This window comes from Triturus cristatus, chromosome 5_1, assembly GCF_964204655.1.
Source record: "Triturus cristatus chromosome 5_1, aTriCri1.1, whole genome shotgun sequence".
Lineage (NCBI taxonomy): Eukaryota > Metazoa > Chordata > Amphibia > Caudata > Salamandridae > Triturus > Triturus cristatus.
In genome coordinates this window covers 920,243,186-920,264,813 of record NC_140587.1, presented here as the reverse complement: position 1 = coordinate 920,264,813, position 21,628 = coordinate 920,243,186, and the positions used below count along the sequence as shown (strand labels likewise).

Sequence of the window (21,628 nt, the reverse complement as noted above, 5' to 3'; positions counted from 1 at the left end):
CCTTTCGTTGGCCTGCTGGGCCAAAGAAATGAGGAACAGGAGAACCTCAGAAAGAGGGGCAGAAAGGGGATCCACAGCCTTTGCTGTGCACCATGCCACAAATTTATTCCATCGGCAGGTGTATACCGTCTTAGTGGAGGGACGCCTGGCTGCCAAGATTACATCACAGACTTCGGGAGGGAGGTCAAACGACGTCAACTGCCGCCGCTCAATCTCCACGCAAGGAGGTGGTGATTGGACAGGTTCGGGTGGAGGACCGTCCCTTGCTGCTGCAACAGAAGATCCTCCTGAGCAGTCTGATCTGAGGATCGATGGCCATGTTGAGCAGCTTGGGATACCATACTCTTCGTCCCCAATCTGGAGCCACAAGAATGACATGGGCCCGGTCGCGCCTGATGATCTTCAGCACTCTTGGCAGAAGTGGTATAGGCGGAAAGGCGTATAGAAGACCGCAACTCCACCTGCGACAAAAAGCGCTGCCTAGCGAATGCCGCCTTGGAAATTCCAACGCACAGAATTGCTGACATTGCGCGTTCTCTTCTGTGGAAAACAGATCTAACCAAGGCTCTACACACTGCTGAAAGAGACCTTGCAACTCCTCCGAGTGAAGACGCCATTCGTGATCCATTAAGCACTTGCAGCTGAGTTTGTTCGCCCTGGCGTTCAGTGAACCTGCCAGGTGTTGAACCACCAGAGATATGCCCTGATGTTCCAGCCATGTCCAGAGGCGGAGGGCCTCTTGACATAGGGTCCACGACCACACCCCGCCTTGTTTGTTGCAGTACCACATGGCGATGGTGGTGTCCGTGAACACCTGCACTACTCTTCCCTGGACAGGGGAAGGAATGCTTTGAGTGCAAGATGGATTGCCTGAAGCTCCAGAAGGTTGATGTGGAGCTCGTACTCCGCCAGAGGCTTTTGATCTCAGCCTCTCTCATGGGGCCGCCCCATCCCAGAAGGGATGAGTCTGTCACCACTGTGTGTTCTGGTTGGGGAAGGTAGAGGGATCTGCCGTTGACCCAATCCTGGTTCGTGAGCAACGGCTGCAATTGTCGTGCAGTGCCAACCGAGATCTGTACGCAATCAGAAAGATTCCCTTGATGCTGCGCCCACTGTAACTTCAGGTCCCACTGCAGAGCCTACATATGCCACCTGGCATGATCGACCAGCAGGATGCAGGAGGCCATGAGGCCCAGCCGTCTCAGGGTCATCCAGACCGAAACCCGGGATATGGGTTGAAAGATTGGAATCATAGCCCGAATATCCTGGACTCGCTGTTCAGGAGGATAAACCCGAAACTGCGTCGAGTGCAGAACCGCTCCGATGAAGAGGAGCTTCTGAGAGGGGGTCAGGTGTGACTTCGGCACATTGATGGAGAACTGCAGCGCATGCAGGTCAGCTTTAGTCTGGAGGTGGGAGACGGCAGCCTGGGGCGAGCCCGCCTTCAACAGCCAGTCGCCGAGAAAGGGGAAGACTGGAACCCCTGATCTGCGACTACTGCCATCACTTATGTGAACACCCGAGGGGTGCTGGTAAGGCCAAAGGGGAGTGCGGTAAACTGAAAGTCCTCGTGGTCTACAGTGAACCACAGGTAACGCCAGAGGGCCCACAGGACGGGGGTGTGAAAGTAAGCGTCCTGCAAGTCCAACGCTACCATCCAGTCTCCAAGGTCGAGGGCAGACAAGACCTGAGCGAGCGCCGACATTTTGAACTTCTTCCAGAGGAAGCGGTTGACGCTCCTGGGATCAAAGATAGGACGAAGGCCTTTGTCCTTCTTGGGTACCAGAAAGTAGTGGGAATAGCAACCACGACCTACTTCTGAGGCAGGAACGCGCTCGACTGCACCCTTGGCCAAGAGTGCCAAAACTTCCTGTTGGAGAAGGGCCAGGTGATCCTCCGACATGGGATGTTACTGAGGTGGAATGGAGGGAGGGGTAGTCTCGAAGGGGAGGGAGTAGCCCCTTCGGACTATTTGCTAAATCCACCTGTCCGACTCGATGGTGCGCCAGTGGGGGAGGTGATGGCGGATTCTGCCGCCCACTGGCATTTGGTGACACTGAAAGGTCGGAATAGGAGGGTTTGGAGGCTGCTGTGGTGGACGTTCCCACGTCCCCTGCCGTGCTGGAGCTGAACAACCTGCAAAAGCCTGTGGCTCTGGGCGGGACGTAGGGGGGCTCCCCTTCCGTAGGCACGAAAGGGGCGAAAGGCAGACTGTGCAGGGCGGGTGGTGGAGAGGCCCAAGGACCTGGCCGTAGCCCGAGAGTCCTTAAAGCACTCTAGCGAGTTGTCTGCCTTGTTGCCGAAAAGGCGACGGCCATCAAAGAGCATGTCCATAAGTGTGGATTGGACATCCCCTGAGAAACCAGTCAAAAGCAACCAGGTGTAGCGCTGAACGGCTACTAACGTAGCAATCGTCCTGCCAAGTGCGTTGGCAGTATCCAGTCCACAGCGGATGGTAAACTTTGCTGCGTCTCTCCCTTCAGCAACTGCCCAAGAGAGCACGGTCCGGGCCTCCTCCAGGCACTGAGGCAGCTCTTGAGCAACCGTGTCCCACACGGAGTGGGAATAACGGCCCAACAGACATGTGGTGTTTACCGACCGCAGTCCCAAGCTGGAGGAAGAAAACATCTTCCCCAAGGTGATCCAGATTTTTGGATTCCCTTTCCGGAGGTGAGGTAGGGAATGCACCCTTGGATGTAGAGGTTTGGACTACCAAGCTCTCAGGGGTGGGGTGTTGGGAAAGGAAAGTGGGGTCGCCTGTGGCCGGGCGGTGGCGTCGGGCAATCATCCTGTCCACAGGAGCCCCTGTGTTGGGCCTGGACCAAGTGCCCAAAAGGATGTCCATCAGGGCTTCATTAAACAGCAGCAGGGGCTCCGAAGAGCTCGCTGCCGGTTGAAGCACCTCTGTCAGAAGGTTAGTCCTGACTGCCACCGTAGGTATCTCGAGGTGGAGAGCCTCAGCCGCCCTACGCAACACCACCACGTATGACGCTCCCTCCTCCATAGCCACGGTAGGAGGAGACAACATGCCAAGGTGTGGTGAGGTTTCCAAACCACTGGCATCCCCCAGGTCCTCTCTCCAGTCCTGCTCGCACTCCATTTGGTCTGTCAAAGGATCTCCAGACCCCTCCCAGTCCTCCTCACCCTCTTCTGGCAGCCAATCTGGTCTCAAAGAGCCAGGGTAGAACAGGGGCACAAAAGTACCCGTCGGTGCCGAATCTGGCGTCGGGAGACGCCTGTCCGGCTCCGTGTCTACCTCTAGGTGGAGGCCAGGGTCGACGTCGGCTGGGGACACTGCCGACGCAGGTGGCTGACATGGTGCCGGTGGAATCGGCGCTGGGGGAGGCGTAACAAGGTCGACCGGAGCCGATCTGGATCCAGGCCGGATCCAAGTGGGCCCTGCGGCGCCGAGGCCGAAGCCGCGGAAGGCCCAGGGCCCCCTTCCGAGTCTGCGGTGCCGGAAGGTGCGCCGGCGGAGTCAAGCTGCCCAAAGATGGCATGCATCGCTTCGTAGACACTCCGAAGCTGGGCAGGGGTCATACCGGGTCCCAGGAAGGGAGGGAAATGCAGAGTCGACCCCGAGACGATGCTTCTTAGACTACTTTTTGTGCTTTGACTTACCTGACCCCCTAGTGCGAACACTTCGACGAAGAGTGGTGGTGGCTCCGCGACCAGTCCCTCGACCTCCAAAGCGACCGGAACCTCGAGCAGCATGACGCAGACTGCCAGGCCTCGAGTAGCTTTCGGGAATGCTCCCACAAAGACTTTGGGGCCACGGTCCAGCAGTCGGAGCACGATTTGGGGTTGTGGTCGCGCTTCAGGCAGTAGAGGCACATCCGTTGCGGATCCGTCACCAACATGAATCGGTTACAGGAACCGCAAGCCTTAAAGCTGGGCATCACCCTTGCACCAGGAGTCAAAGGACTAACTACAACGAAGTCGACAAAAGTCTAGAAAAAAGTTCAGTCAAAAATTAACTGGGGGTATCGCGCTCTCCGGATCTGTGTTTGCTGGCACGGAAAAAGAAAGAACTGATGTCAGTGCGTGAGGGCGGCATCTATGTAGCTACCGTGACATCATCCTGGCGACCACAAGGCCGAACGCGGAGTCGACCGACGCCATCTCCCAACACACAGGGGTACTGCTGACGTAAAACTTTCCGGATCCAGTCTGATGCCTGGAGGTAATTCGAAGGTAAGGAATCTATAACTAACTGTCTGTTTCAGATACAAGCAGTACTAAGTTAAGTACATTAATAGCCAAAGAAAAAGCAATTGACATTGTTAACCTATTCACATAATTTTAATAGACCCAAAATTCAGCCAATCAGAGACAAGACCCTGAACAACTCTTCCCCTGCAGAGCCACCATACCTCACATTTCGAGCACAAGTGTAAAAGGGAATAGATACATAAATGAGGTTTAAGAGTGGAGAGCCCTAAATGGGGAGGTGGGGGGGCCACGTGAATCTATGAAAGATATCAATACTGGAGAACCACAGTGTACAAGTAACTTATTTTATCTCCAGTATTGATTCTTTCATAGATTCACATGCTTAAATCAGAGTAGCTAGCATAACAAAAGGATAAATGGTGGTATAAGGTGATAGCACAAGAACAAAGATACAAAGGCAGTAAAAACGAACCATTGGATAAAATTAAACATTAAAACCAACAATGCAATACATAGCAATAACGATACATCATGAATTAATATGTTGCATTGAAATAATGAAAAAAACTCAGTTACTTACCTTTTATAACGCCTTAACTGGTAGAGCCATTATCTAGCCATAAATTCCTTACCTTTGAATTTCCCAGACATCAGACTAGATCCAGAAAATTTGCCGTTTTGACGCCCGCGTTACCTATGTAGGCACCACCTCGGCGCGCTGACGTCAGTTACTTTTCACGGCTTCCAACCTGGAGTGCGGAGTCATGAAGTGCATTGACATTGGTGATATTGAACAGCTAGGGTCCTGAAAGGGATCAGGCCTAACCCTAAAAACCTGTCCGCAGAACGGTGAGGATGGGTCAGTCGTTAAGGAATTTGCAGCTAATTCATGCCTCAATCAGCTAAGGCGTTACTGAAGGCAGATAACTTGTCCATCCATAACTTTTCAATAGATAGCCAAACAATAAATCCCCGGAGGGACAGCTGACAAGTTTAGAACAGGAAGTCCTGCAGGACAGAGCAGACAAAGAGGCCGTCTCTCTGGACCGGACTATCCAGGCAGTAGGGCTTAGTACAATAGTGCAGGGATGCCCACATTGCTGCCTGACCAAATATTTTGGACTGGAATTCCATGTTGCAGAGCCGTGATAGCAGATTTCGCTCTGGTAGAATGTGCTCTTAAGCCTTTAGGAGGCTGTTTTTCGCTACAGTATAACAAATCTCGATACAGAGGGTGACACATCTTGAGGGAGTCCTCTTCTGCACATCACAACCTTTTATTAGCTCCTACGTACCCCAAAAAGAATTGGTCGTCCACCTGGAACTCTTTTGTGTGGTCGAGGTAGAACAACAAAGCTCTTTTTGGGTTCAGACAGTGGAGTAGCTCCTCTTCTTTAGATGGATGTGGAGAAGCACAGAAAGAGGGCAAGGTGACAGACTGTCCCACATGGAATAAAGTCACCACTTTCGGAGGGAAAGAGGCCCTAGTGCAAAGCATCAATTTGTCAGGGAATATCATCAACTAAGGAGGCTTGGATGACAAAGCCTGCAAGTCGCACACCCTCCTGGCAGATGTTCTCACTAAGAAGGCTGTCTTAATGGTGAGCAGCCAGAGGGAGCAGTAGTGCAGCAGTTCGAATGGAGCCGCACATTAGGAAGGTTAGAACCAAATTAAGGTCCCACTGAGGCACAATGAAAGGGGAAGGTGGAAACATATGTCCAAGGCCTTTGAGGAATTTATGTTCAATGGGTAATTTAAAATAATGAGGGGTGGTCTGGCAGCCTCAGGAAGGCAGACAGGGCCAAACACCTGGCAGCCTTAGGAAGGCAGACAAAGACAAAAGGTACCGTTTGAGAGTGCCCAGGGCAGAGCCCGGCTGGGCAAGAGTCTAAATAAAAAGCAAAACTTGAGAAAGGGAAGCAGGAAGAGGATCAATCGACCTTACTGTACAATATTTTCAAATTTGTTTCACCAGCAGGTGTACACGATATTGGTGGAGGGCTGCCAAAATAACATTGCAAACTTCGGGAGGCAGTCACAATGCTATCAACTGCTGCTGGTCAATCTCCATAAAAGGTGTAGAGTTGACAGGTTCAGGTACAGGACCCTCCGCTGCTGCTGCAACAGAAGATCCTCCCAAAGGGACAGCCTGATAGGAGGATCAATGTTCAATTGGAGAAGCTTGGGATACCAGACTCTCCGTGCCCAGTCCCGAGCCACAAGAATAACTTGGGCCCGGTCGCACTTCCTCTTCTTGAGCACTCTGGACAGGAGTGGTATGGGCGGAAAGGCATATAGGAGACCTAAGCTCTACTTATTGAAAAGCACCTAAAACTGCTGACATTGCACGTTCTTGTGGAGGTGAACATTTCCAAACAAGGCTTTTTCCACTGTTGAACGAGACCATGCACCATCTTCAGATGGAGACAATATTTGTGATCCGCTAGGCATTGACGGCTCAGTCTGCCCTGGTGTTCAGAGAACCTGCCAAGTGTTGAACCACCAGGGATATGCCCTGCTGTTCCAGCCATGCCCAGAGACACCGGGCCTCTTGACAAAGGGTCCACGACACCACATTGCCCTGTTTGTTGCAGGACCACATGGCGGTGGTGTTGTCCATGCACACTTGAACCAGCCTTCCCTTGACTGAAGTAAGAAAGCCAAATCACATGGAGCTCTAGCAAGTTGATGTGGAGTCCAGATTCCGTCGGAGACCAGTGTCCTCTGATCTCCACCTCTCCCTGATGGTTTCCCCATCCCAGGAGCGAAGCATCTGTCACTACTGTGTGATCTGGTTGGGGAAGGGAGAGGGGTCTGCCTCTGACCCAATCGTGGCTTATCAGCCACCACTGCAGGTCTCGTGCAGTTCCCACCGAGATTTGGACCAGGTCAGAGAGATTCCCCTGATGCTGCCCCCACTGGAGCTTCAATTCCCAATGCAGGGCCCGCATATGCCATCTAGCATGTGTCACTAGCAGACAGCCATCAGGTCCAGCAGCCTCAGAGTCATTCTCACCGAAATCTAGGATAGAGGTTGAAACATCAGTATCATAGCCTGAATATCCTGGACCTACCGCTCAGGAGGATAGGCCCGAAACTGCACTGTGTCCAGATAGCTCCGATAAAAGGGAGCAGATAGTGAACCCCAGCAAATACAATCAGTCCGCTGTAGTCTGGAGGTGGGAGATGACAGCCTGGGGCGAGGCTGCCTCCAATAGCCAGTCATTGAGATAGGAGAATACGGCCACCCCTGATCTGCGCAGATGTTTATGGATTTGTAAAGCGCATAGTTGCCCTTAGGCTTCCCAGCGCTAGGAGAAACATAACTGTGGATTAAGTCAGGTTGCCTGAAACCGGGAGTTTTTAGGGAAAGAGCAATGTTTTGAGTCTTTTCCTGAAGGCAGATGAGCTGCGACCACCGCCATCACCTTGGTGAAGACCCAAGAGGTGCTTGTAAGGGGAGCACAGTGAACTGAATGTTCTTGTGGCTTACCGTAAACTGCAGCTAGCGCCAATGAGCAGGCAGGACGGGAATGTTAAAATAGGCATCCTGCAAGTCCGACGCTACCCTTCAGTCTCAAAAGGGAGCATCTTGAACTTTTTCTTGCCCCAACTGGCCAGTCTCTTTGGATTCCCTGTCCGGGGGTGTGGAAGGGAACGCACGTTGGGTGGTAGAGCCTTGGACCACCAAGCTCTCGGTGGTAGAGTGGATAGTGAGGAAGATTGGGTTGCCCGGAGCAGTACAAGGCAGTAGGCAATTGTCCTATTCACAGGAGCCCCTGTGCTGGGCTTGGTAGTTTCCCAATAGGACATCAGTAAAGGCCTTGTTAAAGAGCAGCAAGGGTTCCGAACAGGAAACATCTGTCTTTAGGACCTCTGTCAAGATATTAGTTGTTGACTGCCACTGTCGGGAGCTGAAGGTCTAGGACCTCAGCCACCCTTTGCACCACCATAGCATAAGACACACCCTCCTTCGTAGCCACGATAGGGGGGAGAAAGCAGGCCAGAATCCAGAGATATATCCAGTCCGCTGGCCTCACCCAATTCTGCATGCCAGTCCATTTCCTGATAAGGCTGGTCCTCTAAAGGGTCCATTTTGGGGAAGGGGGGGATGCATCAGCGCCGGAGCCTCAGGCACGGAACCCGATGGAGCTCCCTCTGACCCTGAGGGGTGCAAGGCCTCATAAAATTCTCAAAGTTGGACGGGGTTCACTCTGGCTCCCAGAAAATCAGGGAGGCGCGAAGCAGACCAAGGTGTAGTTTCCGAAGATCGAGGCCTAGAACGCAAAGATTCCTTGATGGACTCTGCCGACAGACGGTGAGAAGTCGAAGGACAGGGAGAAGTCGAAGGACGGGGAGAAGTCGAAGCAAGCATGCTTCGAATTCTTGTGCTTTTTGTGCCTCTTACCAGAGTGTCCCAATGAATTGGAGTGAGCTGAAGAGGACACAGCACTCCTGTAGCAGCACTCCGACCTTCCACTGGATCAGAACCTTGACCAAAATCTATGAGGAGTCGTTCGATGTGGTGACGACGGCCCGGCCGCAAGTAGTTTTAGGGACTGCTTTATCAAAGCCGGCAGTTGGAGCCCGACTTCGAGTTGTGGTCGCGCTCCAGGCACCACAGGCCAACCAGGTGCGGGCCAGTGTCTGAAATGGTGCGTTGAAATGCGCTGCACGGCTTCAACCATAAAGTGGCAGAGGGTAGCTTTTTTCACGAATCAGCAACTGATTGGCACAAAAAGAAAAGAATGGATGTTAGTGCGATGAGGTGGTGTATATATAGGTGACGCGGATGTCCCTATGGTGTAGATGCCGCCGATGTCACACAGAGCCGACCAACACCCCCTACTGGCACGCAGGGGTTTCGGTTGAAGAAAAATCTTCCGGATCCAGTGCGAAGTCTGGGAAATTCAAATGTATGGAATCTGCGGCTAGATGTCTCAGATACAGTACCTCAAAAGACTGTAGCAGTAGCATGTTACCTTCCTAGACAGAAGGCAAAGGTCAAGAGTTTACAGATTGCAACAACTGAGCAGAGCCCATCGAGAGGAAATTGTTCTTAGCGATGCCTATGGGACATGGACCCACTGAGCTTGGTGCATCTGGAGTCCAACTAGAATCTTCCCATCTCTACTTTCTCTTTCCCATACCTTTGGCATATTCTCATCTCCATCTCTCCACTATCCTTTTCTCAGTTTCCTTTCCCCCATCACTTTTTATGTCCTCTCGTCACCATACATCCTATTCTGTCTTCTCCCTAACTCTCTTATCCCCCTTTCTCAGCAACCCCCACCGTTAACCTCTCCCCACTGTTTCCCCTTGTCACTTTATCTTCTCTCATATCTTAATTATATTTCTCTAACAATAAAGACACTGACCTGGTCTCAACTCATCTATACACACAATCTGCCATTCTATGCCTATCATACCTCATGCTACATTCTCTCTGCTCTCCATAACATGTTGCCCAGTCCTCAGATTTTGCCACTCCCTAATTTCCCATCTCTCTCCTTCAGCACCATTTGACCCCTTCCTCCTCTCCCCTCTTAGCACCCTTACTGCACCCACCTCTTCCCTCGATACTGACCTATCACTCATCCTCTCGTGCATAAACAGCCCAAAACAGTTCCTTCTGCCACAGTCCCCTATTCCTCTACAGCGCATCATTACCACATTTCTCCCTCCTTGGCATACTCAAACCTCTTCCCACCACAATCTCTCTGTGCTCCTCCTCTGTACACAGACGCATTACTTCTCTTCCCTCTCTATCTTACACACAGATTTTATCACACATCATTCTCTGCCTAATCTGATAGTTGCCTTCTCTTCACCCATCCCAATTACAACTCTTACTACATCAATGACCAACCATCTAGTGCACTCTCTCCCCCAAAACAGCACTCGTGTTCACACTAACCCGAACTCACGCTCCAACTCACAAGAAAACAGTAATCACACAGCAATACAGCACTACAACCCATACAAAGCCACAGCATACCACTACGTACACCTCAATCCCACCAATAACAAAGCTCCTACCCATCAGCACCATAGCACTCTCTCACGCATAGTAAATCCAGATGCCCAAGTTTCCTTTATGCATGTGGCAGCTACAAAGCACACACGTCCTATACCAACACATCGTCAATACGCTATGAACCATAACACCACTGCACACTCGATATAACATTTTAGTCATCCATCCCACTAGCTACCAAAAAAACACATCCATATTACTACATGGCAATACAACCCTCAGAATGCTATACCTAAGCGCTTTATAACTCATCACCAAACCATTTCACATCTCCAACAGATCTTGCCGAACATCCACTCCTAGCAAACTAAATCTCCTTTATGTACACTCTAGCAACTAACACAATCCTTTGCTCGTCAGTTACCAAATATATCACTACTACCAGCACACTACACCCAATGTAACACCTTACCTTTCTCTTTAATATACACAATACCAACTTTACATCAACACATTAAACACAAAATGCAACATCACAACACTTATCCTTCCTAAAAGTCAAGAGAACGGCTACTTCCAAAACATCCACTTCAGAACTCTACTATGGCTCTTTCCAACTTATAAACACACAGGCAAATACAGCATCCACCCATACATAAAATGCCACTAGCACCCTCAACATAACCTGCATAGGCAGATGCTGCAGCCTTTTACTAATCTTTAGTCTACACAATTCCAGTAAAGTAATAAAAAAGTCTTTAAGTAATAAACATTCAACCAATCAAGTTTAAGTGACATATGAACCCTCCACAAATGTTAGGCCAACCTGAACAGTGTGCTGAACTGGAACATTTACTACCTTTTCTTCAGACTTTGGTTCGACTTCTGGACACTTGAAAACCGATACATCAGACTGAACAACTAGCCTATGAAGTACAGCTCCAAAATCAAGAATTCTTAAAGAATAAGTTTAATAGGTCAATAGGATCAAACCAGATGCCAGGACCTAAATTGGACAGCTCTGAAGTATCTTTCAAGATATATCGTAATGAACTCAGGGCACAGGTCTCCACAACCACGAGCTACTAATCGCTAGGATACGTAGGAGGCAGACTTAACCAGCTAGTAATGTCACCATGGTACACCTACTTGTTCCTGTTACAGCCATTAGAATACAATTTACCTGTCAACCACAAGAGGGCTAAAAGGCACTGCCCCACCCCCGGAACAATAAAAATAGGAAACCTTTACAGAACATATCACGGCTGCAGACAAAAAAAGAAGTATGACGCCAAGTAACCCACAAAGGCTGCATTATACAATATCAAGCAACACAAAATAGCACTTACTTTTTAGGGCAGGATGAGTGGGTGCAAGGGAAGTGAGAATCTTCGATGCTGCTTTAACATCTTTGCCTTTAATCAAACCCACAATATCATTAGCAAGTATATTTGTTGCTCCTTGGGCTGGTATATCTGCATTTCTGGTACTGGAAAAATTTGGAAGGCGAGGGGGAGATCTTGAGAGAGAATTTGATGGCAACATGCCTGTACCAATGCTTGCAGAATACGAGTCAGATAATCGGCGGGAAGAATACTCTAATGGTGTACGTTCTGGTAAGTCTCTTATGTATGTACTTCTAGACTCAGAATCCCATTTCTCATATCTCACTCCTGGCTGGAAAGCACGAGTACCTGGCAACATACTTGTGGTACCAGAGTAGTTAGAGGTCAGGCTTGCACTAAAAGCTTCAGGAGCAGTTGGATACCTCGCACCATAGTCTCTGCTAGAACTCTTTGTCTGCTCTTCAAACCAACTGCCACTGCTCCTTGTAGCTACACCAAAGGTTGTAGGATTACTTTTGTAATCCCAGTATTCTGGTTTCCGATCATCAATTGAACGTGTGAGGCAAGCAGCAGCGCTGCCAGGCACAGGCCCTCGATCATATTGACTGGGTTCATTTCCATAGCCACCAGATGAAAACCTTCCATTTGTCTGAAAACTCATTGAAGGGTCTTTTGATGTGGCAGGTGTTAATGAAAAATGTGCTGCATTAATTGGCACTCCATGGACTTGTTGAAGATTGGTTTGTTCTGTTGCTTGCCGACCCCAACTATCCATTCCTGAAGTATACGTGGCCTGCTGAGATAATCCTGGACTCGCCATGCTAGCTCCTGTAGCAAACTGGGTTTGAGGCCAATTTCTATTTTGAGCATCTAATGGTAACTGTGGATTTTGAACTGGAGAGGGATGAACTCCTGTTGAAACAAAACGGTATTACACTTCATAACGTTTCTTCTTCAGTGACAACAATGAAGCAACATATAGCATTACATGTTAATCACAAAACAAAAGCAAGAGAGGAATGTAGATCCTTGAGGAAGAAGAAAATGCTACTCATGGTATTCATCCTGGAGAGCTTGATTACTTTGATAAAGAAAGGTCTTCACCAGAATCCTGAAATCTGGTCTCAGAAAAAGATACTCTTTCTTGAATACAAGGGATTAATTAATTCTCTTAACTAGTCAACCAATGCAGCAATTAATTGTTGCTAGTGAGAGTATCCCTTTGTTACAGGTGAACATTGAGCACAGCAGTTACTAACCTGTCTTCTTTTCTGTGGTATTTTGAGTACATTCTTTCTTACTCAAAGCAATACAGTCACTATATATAGCAACTTTACATCCCAGTGCCTACATTTTTCACTTCTGTATCATTTTAGTATAACACTTGTTTACTTTAACTGTATCAGATTTTTGAAGTAAATAATTTGAATTATATTTTTAATCTGACTGTCTCCCCCTACCACTGTGAAGTTACCATTGCTGTATAAATGACTATAATTTTGAATGTGAAGCCCAGAGCCATCCATCAACTCAAGGGGTCACATAGCCAGGACCGAAGAGTAGCGCCCTGCAGGTTGGGCTTGGGAGGGGTCTGTTATAGGTCTGGTGTGCCCAGAGGGCTTGCTGGATTGGACTAGAGTAAGTTGCATTTTAAGATTTTGAAGCAGCCAGGTACAGGAAACGGTTCTCTATGAAGGGCAAACTAGCACGTTTCTGTAGGGGTATATTTCTTGATAACCAATAGTCCTCAACGTTTTTAATCCTGTCCCAAAAGAACACAGAATAAAGGTTATTTGGCACTCTGTAGACAGTTTTACTCACTACTTTCTTTGCACTCTGCCCTTCACTCACTCTTCACTATTGCTCTCAAGTTTTCCCAAAACACCTCAGCTCCTCCTCTCTCTTAGGGGAGTTGTAGCCCACACAAGGGACCTCGCAACCTTAGTTTCAGGAGGGAACCCAATGATGAAGCTTGTCATTCGGGTGAGTGAGGATTCTCGTCCTTCAAGAGGTTCCCACCAGACAGCGAGTTATCACACCACACCACACACACACCTCTGCGTGCAGTTTTCTGCTACCTCTTCTTGACCACTAGTAAGCCTGAAATGTTCATAAGAATGGCAGAGATGTCAAATTCCTCTATTCTGGGCACAGTAGGTCAGTCTCATCGCCAAAAGTTTAGTCCAGCTGTGGCAGTCTGCCACATGACAGAGCTTCCCCAGCTGCCGAACTCCCCCCCCCCCCCCCCCTTCAGTGAAATGACGATCAGCGCACAAGTCACGCTGACGTCATTTCACTGAAACCGAAACTGAAATGAGCCTAAAGGCTCATTTCAGTTTCACTGTCTACGTGCTCAGGGGGGCTGTCTCAGCCCCCTGAGCACGGAAAAAGACGGGAGAGGTATCTTTGGAAAGGGGAGTATCTCCCCTTTCCAATGCTACCCCTCCCCAGTGGATCCCTGCTTGGGGATTGCCCCAGGAGGGCGACCCCCATGCAGGGATCCACCCACTAGACACCAGGGAGGGGGAAGTGGCCCCAGGAGGAATATGGGGGCAGTAGCCCTCAATCTGCCCCCCCCCCCGGGCAGGAAATACACTAGACGCCAGGGATTTTTTTGGGGCAATTTTAATTAGGGCAGGGGCTGCCCAAACCGGGCATGCCAATGCCTCCACCCCCGCCAATATTATAGATTTTCTGCCCCCCCCCCCCCCCCCCCCCCCTGGGGGGCAGAAGCCCCTAATCTGCCCTCCCGGGAAGACAAAAAGCCCACTAGATTCCAGGGATTTTTCTTTGGGCAATTTGAATTAGGGTGGAGGCTGCCCGAAACGGGCATACCAATGCCCCCCCCCCCCCCCCAACAAAAATGACAGTCTTTCTGCCCCCCCGGGGGACAAAGCTCACTAGAAACCAGGGATTTTTTTTTTTAAATGTAATTTGTGTAGGGGCTGCCCAGAGAAATTCCAGTCTTTCTGCCCCCCGGGCCCGGGAGGGCAGATGGGGGCAGTGGCCCCTGATCCGGCCCCCAAGGGGGGCAGAAAGCCCACTAGGCGCCAGCGATTATACTGGCTTTTTTTATGCGTGGGGGCTGCGCAAAATGGGCATACCAATGCCCCCACCCCAACAAAAAATAGCCACAGTCTTTCTGCCCCCTTTGGGGGCATATCAGGGTGAACCCCCCATCCCCCGATTCCCCTCCCCAGGGCGGCAGAAAGCCCACTAGGCACCAACTTTTATTTAGCAATGTGCCTACCTGTGGATTTTTGGCTCTAGCGCAGCTGGCACATCGGGAAACCTAACAAACCTCTACATTTTTGAAAACTAGACACCAAGGGGAATCCAGGATGGGTTGACTTGTCTGGCTCTCAACAGATTCTGTAACCCAGAATCCTTTGCAAACCTCAGACTTTGTATAAAAAAAAAATAATTATAAAATAAAAAATAAAAACACATTTTCCTCACAATTCTGTAGTGGTAAAGTTCTAGAATCTGCGTGGATCCAAAAATGTCCTTCTACACAGCATTCCCAGAGGTGTCCTGATAAAAATGGTACCTCACTCGCGTGGGTGGGTCAAGTACCCGCGACAGGCAAGGGCCCAAAACCTAGTGAGGAGACATTAAAATTATCTATCACAAACCAACCTGGTTTTCAAGGGGGGTCCCATGAGTTTTTGGCCCCGGGCTCGTGGCTATCTAGGGAAACCTACCAAACCCACACATTTCTGAAAACTAGACACCCGGGGGATTCCAGGGAGGTATGGCTTGAGTGGATCCCCCAACGTTTTCTTACCCAGAATCCCCTGCAAACCTCAATTTTAGCTGAAAAAAACCACTTGTTCCACACATTTTTGTGTGGGAAAGTTGTGGCATCACCTGACACAAATTTCCTACCACCCAGCGTTTACCCCAGGTCTCCCGATAAAAATGATGCCTCAGTCGTGTGGGAGGCCCAAGTACCCACGACAGGCAAGGGCCCAAAACGTATTGAGGCGACATCAAAATTGCCTATCACAAAACTACCTGGTTTTGCAAGGGGGAGGGGTCACCTGGGTTTTTGGGCCCGTGCTCGGCGGCCAGCTGGGGAAACCTACCAAACCCATACATTTCTGAAAACTAGACACCCGGGGGATTATTGAGAGGTATGGCTTGCGTGGCTCCCCCAACTTTTTCTTACCCAGAATCCCCTGCAAACCTCAAATTTAGCTGGAAAAAAAATTCACATTTTCCACACATTTTTGCGTGAGCAAGTTGAGGCATCACCGGGCTGACACAAATTTCCTACCACCCAGCGTTCCCCCAGGTCTCCCGATAAAAATGGTGCCTCACTCGTGTGAGAGGCCCAAGGACCCGCGACGGGCAAGTGCCTCATGCCACTGTACCCTCACCTGAGGGCTAGTGAACCCTGATAGAGGGGTAGCTTTCCTAGGCCTCAGGCAGTGGGTTGTAGTCATGGCAAACGGGGATGTGGGCCATGTCGACTTCACTTCTATATGCACCAAATCACGCAGCCAGCAATGGCAGTGTGTGGGTGTTTAGGTACAGGGCTTCTAAGGGTGGCACAATAGGTGCTGCAGCCCTTACAGGCCTTCCCAAGTATCAGTGCCTTTGGTACACATGGTACTTTTTAAAAGGGGCCTACCTGTATCCAGAGATGTGCCAATTGTGGGTACAAAGGTACAGTTTTGGGAACCTAATTGGCAGGGGCCCAGGGCACATCAAGTCAGGTTGCATCAGATGTCAGGCAAAAAAAAGGGGGGGGAACAATGCAAAAAGGGGCACTTTCCTACTCCGGGTGCAGAACTCTCCCTGATTGGAGGACAGATGCCCAAGCCCAAGAGTTCTGGATATTACACTCTCCGTGCCCAAGCTAGACCACTAGCAAAATTTGGACACGGTTGGTCTCGATCTTCTTAAGAAGTAGGAGCAGGAGTTGTATCAGTGGAAACTCGAACTCATCTCAGAGTAAGAGGCACCTTGGGAAAACAAACACTAAGAAGTGCAGACATTCCATGTTCTGGTGGTGGTTAACAGATCGAGCCACGGTTCTCCCCATTCATACAAGAGACCTAGAGCACCTTGGGTGTAACGGCCAATCATGATATATTAAGTGCCAACAGCTGAGCTCATCCGCCCTGGCATTCAATGGTCCTGTCAGGTAGTTCACCACCAAGATAATTCCCTGGTGGGCTAGACATTTCTAGAGGCATAGGACCTCCTGGCACAGGGTCCAGAACCCCACACTGACTCACTTGTTGCACTACCACATGGCGGTGGTGTTGTCCATAAGCACCTGCACCCGACTCCCTTTGATGGATGAAAGGTAGGCGTACAAAACCAAACTGATCTTCAGCTCCAGACGGTTCATATGAAGCCAGGACTCCTCCGGTGATTAGAGGACTCTGATGTCCACCTCTCTCAGGTGACAGCCCTAACCCAGAAGTGATGCATCAGACAACACTTCCAGCTCAAGGGGGTTGGGGGAAAGGGATCTGCTGCTGACCCAATCACAGCCCAGTAACCACTAACCACCTCAGCAGATCTTTCAGTCCCCTCTGGGATCTGGACATGGTCAGAGTGTTCCAACTGATGCTGGGCCCACTGATATTTCAGTGGGCACAGCGGAACCCACATATACCACCTGGCGTGTTTGTCCGGCAGTATGCAGAAAGTTATCAGACCCAACAGCCTCAGAGTCGATCTCACAGAAATCCTGGACCAAGAGTATCAAAGCCACTAGCTTCCTGTAGGTCATATTACCAATTCTCTACGTGGTATGGCTGGCCAGTCTCATCACCTGAATCATAGTCATTGTCTGAATCCCTGCCAAACTGGGAATGCAGGATGTGGGTACTCCCTTCTGGGGGTGGCACTAGAGTAGAAGAAGTGGTGCCTCTATCGAGGTTGAACCGGTGCAAAGTCAGATAGGACAATAGGTATCTCGTCTTCAAGTCCTGGGGAACCGGTGTGGATTGTGGCACCAGACGCAGAATCAGAACTTCAGCGAGAGTGGTCCCGGGAAGAGGGTGAGGGTGGTCCATCTGGAGCGAAGGGTGAACCTGCTGGTGGTATTCCAGATGGAGAACCTCTAGGCTCTGTGCGGCTTGAAGTCATGCCAGAGGTAAGTGGCAAGGATCAAAACAGTCAGAGCAGTGCTTGGCAGAACTCTTCGATCTGTTTGAGTGACGGACGGCGCAGGAAACTCTGGTGTACCAAGACAAATTGCAGAATAGGCTCCCAGGTCAATCGACTGAGAGCAAGACTGAGATATATGTGCTGCTCCACGCCTTCTCAGGGGAACGTCAGTGATGGGAAAGGGCCAAATCCTGCAAAGGTTTCTTGTGCTTTTTCTTCAACTTACCCGATGACTTTGTCAAGACTAAGACTGACCACTGCAATGACTCCTGTGATTCTGATTTAAGAACCAGGACAGAAATTTCAACTTCCACCTGTCTCAATGCAGAGTCCTTTGCTGATTGACAATATTAAGTTTTGCTTGCGGTCTCGAATAGCATCCGTGTTCCTGGAGGCACAATCACTGCAGGCCTTGGAGTCGTGACTGGACCACAGGCAGATTTGATGACAATATGTCATCAACGTTTACTTTAGATAGTCCTTGCAGGGATTAAAACTTGTTTTGTGAGGTGACATTTCCATTGCAGACTGAAATTCGAAAATATTTCTAACAAGTAAGGGTCTCAAAACTGAGATGTAGCTCTGGATCTGTGAACTGATTTCAATGCGAGGCAGTGGCATCTATATGGACTGCGGCACCATGCACTTGTGTAAATAACTAAAAGATATCTAAATAGATGTACACACACACAAAAGAACCATGCAAAACATATCAATAACATGTCAACAAAAAATACCACTGAATTGAACTTAATTAAGCACCTTCAAAACAGAGGCTTATCTTATTGAAAAAGATTACAAAGACACACATGTTCTACCGCAGCTTCTGCAAACGTAGCCAAATCCAAGCAGCATTGCCGCGTAAATGAATGTACACTTTTCCATGTTGCAGCTCGGCAACTTTTGTCTAATGGCACTCCCGCAAAGAACGCCGCTGAGGAAGATACTGCTCTCGTAGAATGAGCCTTAGGCTTGAAAGTAAGTGGCCTGCCTGCTTTGGAATTGCAGAAATGAATAGCAGCTGCAATCCACCTGGCAATCGTTGCTTTAGTCACTGCAATAGCTGGCTTTTGTGAACCATAGGAGACAAACAGCAGATTTGATTCTCGGATGCTCTTAGTATGTGATAAATAAAATTTGAGACATCTCTTTACGCCCAACGTATAAAGAGCTTTTTCAGCGGGGGAAGTAGAATTTGTAAAGAATGTTCTCAGAATAAGATGGAAAGCAGAAGGTACTTTGGAATAAATACTGGATTAGATCCCAGCAGTACATAGCCATTTGTAAAACAAAGGTAAGGTTCTTCTATCGTGAAGGCTTGAATATCACTGACTCTCCTGGCTGAAGTAGGAGCCAACAATAATGTAACTTTCCAGGAAAAATACTTGAGCTCAGCTTTGTGTATAGGCTCAAATGGGGGTTTCATAAGTTGTACAAGAACTAAATTAAGCCTCCATTCCAGAGGAGGAGCTCTAATTGGAGGGTACACTCTGAAAAGTCCTTTCATGAACTGTTACCAGTCTACACCTCCAGAGAAACGTCTGCAAGTGAAAATAGCAGCAAGATGTACCTTAATAGAAGTGTACAAAAGGCCTGATTTAGCCAGGGGGAGAAGTTAAGGCAAACTTATATCTTAAGAAAACTCACACGGGTACACATTACTCTGAAGACACCACGAACAGAATAGTTTCCATTTAAGACTAAGTTTTATTAGTAGAGAATGCCCTTGCTTTAGATAGAATGTCTCTACAGTCTTGTGGTAGGTCTAGGTCCTTAAATTAATTGAGTTCAGTAACCACACATGCAGCTGTAGTGACGCTGGATGTGGATGGAGAATCTGAATCCTGCTTATTAACAGCGTTGATGATACTGGGAGGCGATAAGGTTTGCATTCTGAGAGTAGAAGACGCTCAGTGAAACAATGTTGGTGTAGCCAGCACGGAGCAATGAGGATCAGACGACATGGCTCCCTTTTCATTTTCAGCAGACGCCTTGGTATTAATGGGTAAGGCGCAAGAAAAGAGTTTCCTCATGATCCTCTTTCTGGTTCCCAGCTGGCGGAGAATTGGCACTTCCGGTTCATTCCTGAGGCTAAGTAATCCAAGATGTGCTTTCCCCCATCTCTGGAAGATTAAATCGAGAACGGTCTGATCTAGCTCCCATTCGTGGCATGAATTAGAAGTTCTGCTCATAGCATCTGTCAGACTGTTGTTCACCCCTGGAAGATGTGGTGTGATAACCGATTTCCTGTGCTTCCAGCGATAGGATATGGGAGCGTGTGACTACTTTTCTTGTTGAGGCAATGCATGCATGTGGTATTGTCTGTTCTTATAAGAACCGAAGCACCCCATATTCTTGGAAGGCTAGAAAAATGGCTCGTAGCTCCAGGAAATTGATATGCATCCTTGAAAGCCCCTTGGCCCACTTGCCTCTTATCCGGAGGACTCGAAGTTGAACCCCTCCAGCCTTCTAGAGAAGCGTCCGTAGTGAGGACAATAGCCGGTATCTGAACTGAATGCTAGCCCTGTCGAGAGATTCCAGGAGGACTGCCACCAGAGAAGTGCTGGCTTCATGACTGGTGTTATCTGCACTAGATCGAACGATACGGTTACTTGGAGCCATTGATTGTCCAGCTCGTCCTGTAATGGTCTCATTCTGAGGCATGCATAAGGTCCCATTAGGATTGCTGAGGACATCATGCCGAGCAGAGATTTTATCAGTCGCGCAGAAGCAAACTTTTTATCTGTTAGCTTTTGTAGTCAGAGAAATAAGGAGTGCTTGCCTTTCTGTAGATAAGAATGCCTGGTCTTGGACGGTGACCAGGATTGCTCCGAGAAATATCGTTCTGAGACAGTTGCAGTCCTGATTTCTGATAATTGAGTTAGCTTTGAGGCCTGCTGAAAGGACGGTGCGTTCACTAGCCAGTCGTCGAGGTAAATAAACAGTTGCAGACCTTGAAGCCTGAGATGAGCAGCGACACTTGGTGAACACTCTTGGGGCTGAACGAAGACCAAAAGGGAAGACTCTTAACAGAAAGTGAGCACCTGCCACAGTTAAACGGAAACATTTTCGATGTCTGGGATTGTAAGAAAGTGGCTCTGTATATACTGTTCCCAAATAGGTACAGTGTGCAGAGTCCACAGTCCCCAGAAGTTTGGCAGAGGCCAAAGTTAGTTATGACCTTACTCTCTAAAGTGGTAGCTTGGTCGAGCAGTAAGGCAGTATCGGAGGACAGTGTAAAGCATTTGTTGTACACACTCAGTCAGCAAATGGTCTCACACACTCAAGAACTGAACTCTAGGCCAATGGTTTGTATCGAATATGCTACTTACCAGTATGCATCTGTTCTTGGCATGTAGGGCTGCTGACATTCATATCTGTGCATAGATCGCCACCTAGTGTTGGGTCCGGATGATTGCACATTGTTGTCCTGGAAGAGTCTTCGAAGTATCACGAGATAGGTGGCTCCTCCCCTGGACTACAGTGTGCATGGGCATCCTCTCCATCCCCAGATTGTTTTTCGCCATTGTGGCAGTGATGGAGTAGATTAAGTGATGACCATGCTATACAGTAATTCTGAGTGCTGCAGCCGCTACAGGCGCCGGGGAGGAGGGTGGGCGATATGAATGTCAGCAGCCCTACATGCCAAGAACAGATGCATACTGGTAAGTAGCATATTCGGTTCGAGGCATGTGGGCTGCTGAATTCATATCTGTGCATAGATTATATAGCAGTCCCTCCATTAGCGGCGGCTGCCCGTGCCCGCTGCAGCAGTCTGAAAAAGGGTCTTGAGAACAGCCTGTCCTACAGCTGCCTGCTGTTTTGAATGCACATCTACACAGTAGTGTTTAGTAAATGTATGTATAGTGGACCATGTGGCTGCACTACATATTTCCTCTAAAGGAATGTTCCCTAGGAAAGCCATGGACGCCCCTAACTTTCGTGTTGAGTGGGCTCTGGGAGGAATCGATAAGGTGCATTTAGCTTTTTCATAGCAAATTT

General features: G+C 49.0%; 1 protein-coding gene across 4 annotated transcripts in view; it reads right to left on the bottom strand.

Moving 5' to 3' along the window:
• LOC146831607 (uncharacterized) overlaps nucleotides 1-21,628 on the bottom strand; it is a 331,737-nt gene that overhangs the window by 14,637 nt on the left and 295,472 nt on the right. For all 4 annotated transcript variants that reach the window (XM_085605955.1, XM_085605956.1, XM_085605957.1 and 1 more), the window contains one exon: nucleotides 11,501-12,409. In XM_085605955.1, coding sequence (XP_085462081.1) covers nucleotides 11,501-12,409 — 909 coding nt within the window. The remainder of the gene's footprint in view (nucleotides 1-11,500; nucleotides 12,410-21,628) is intronic.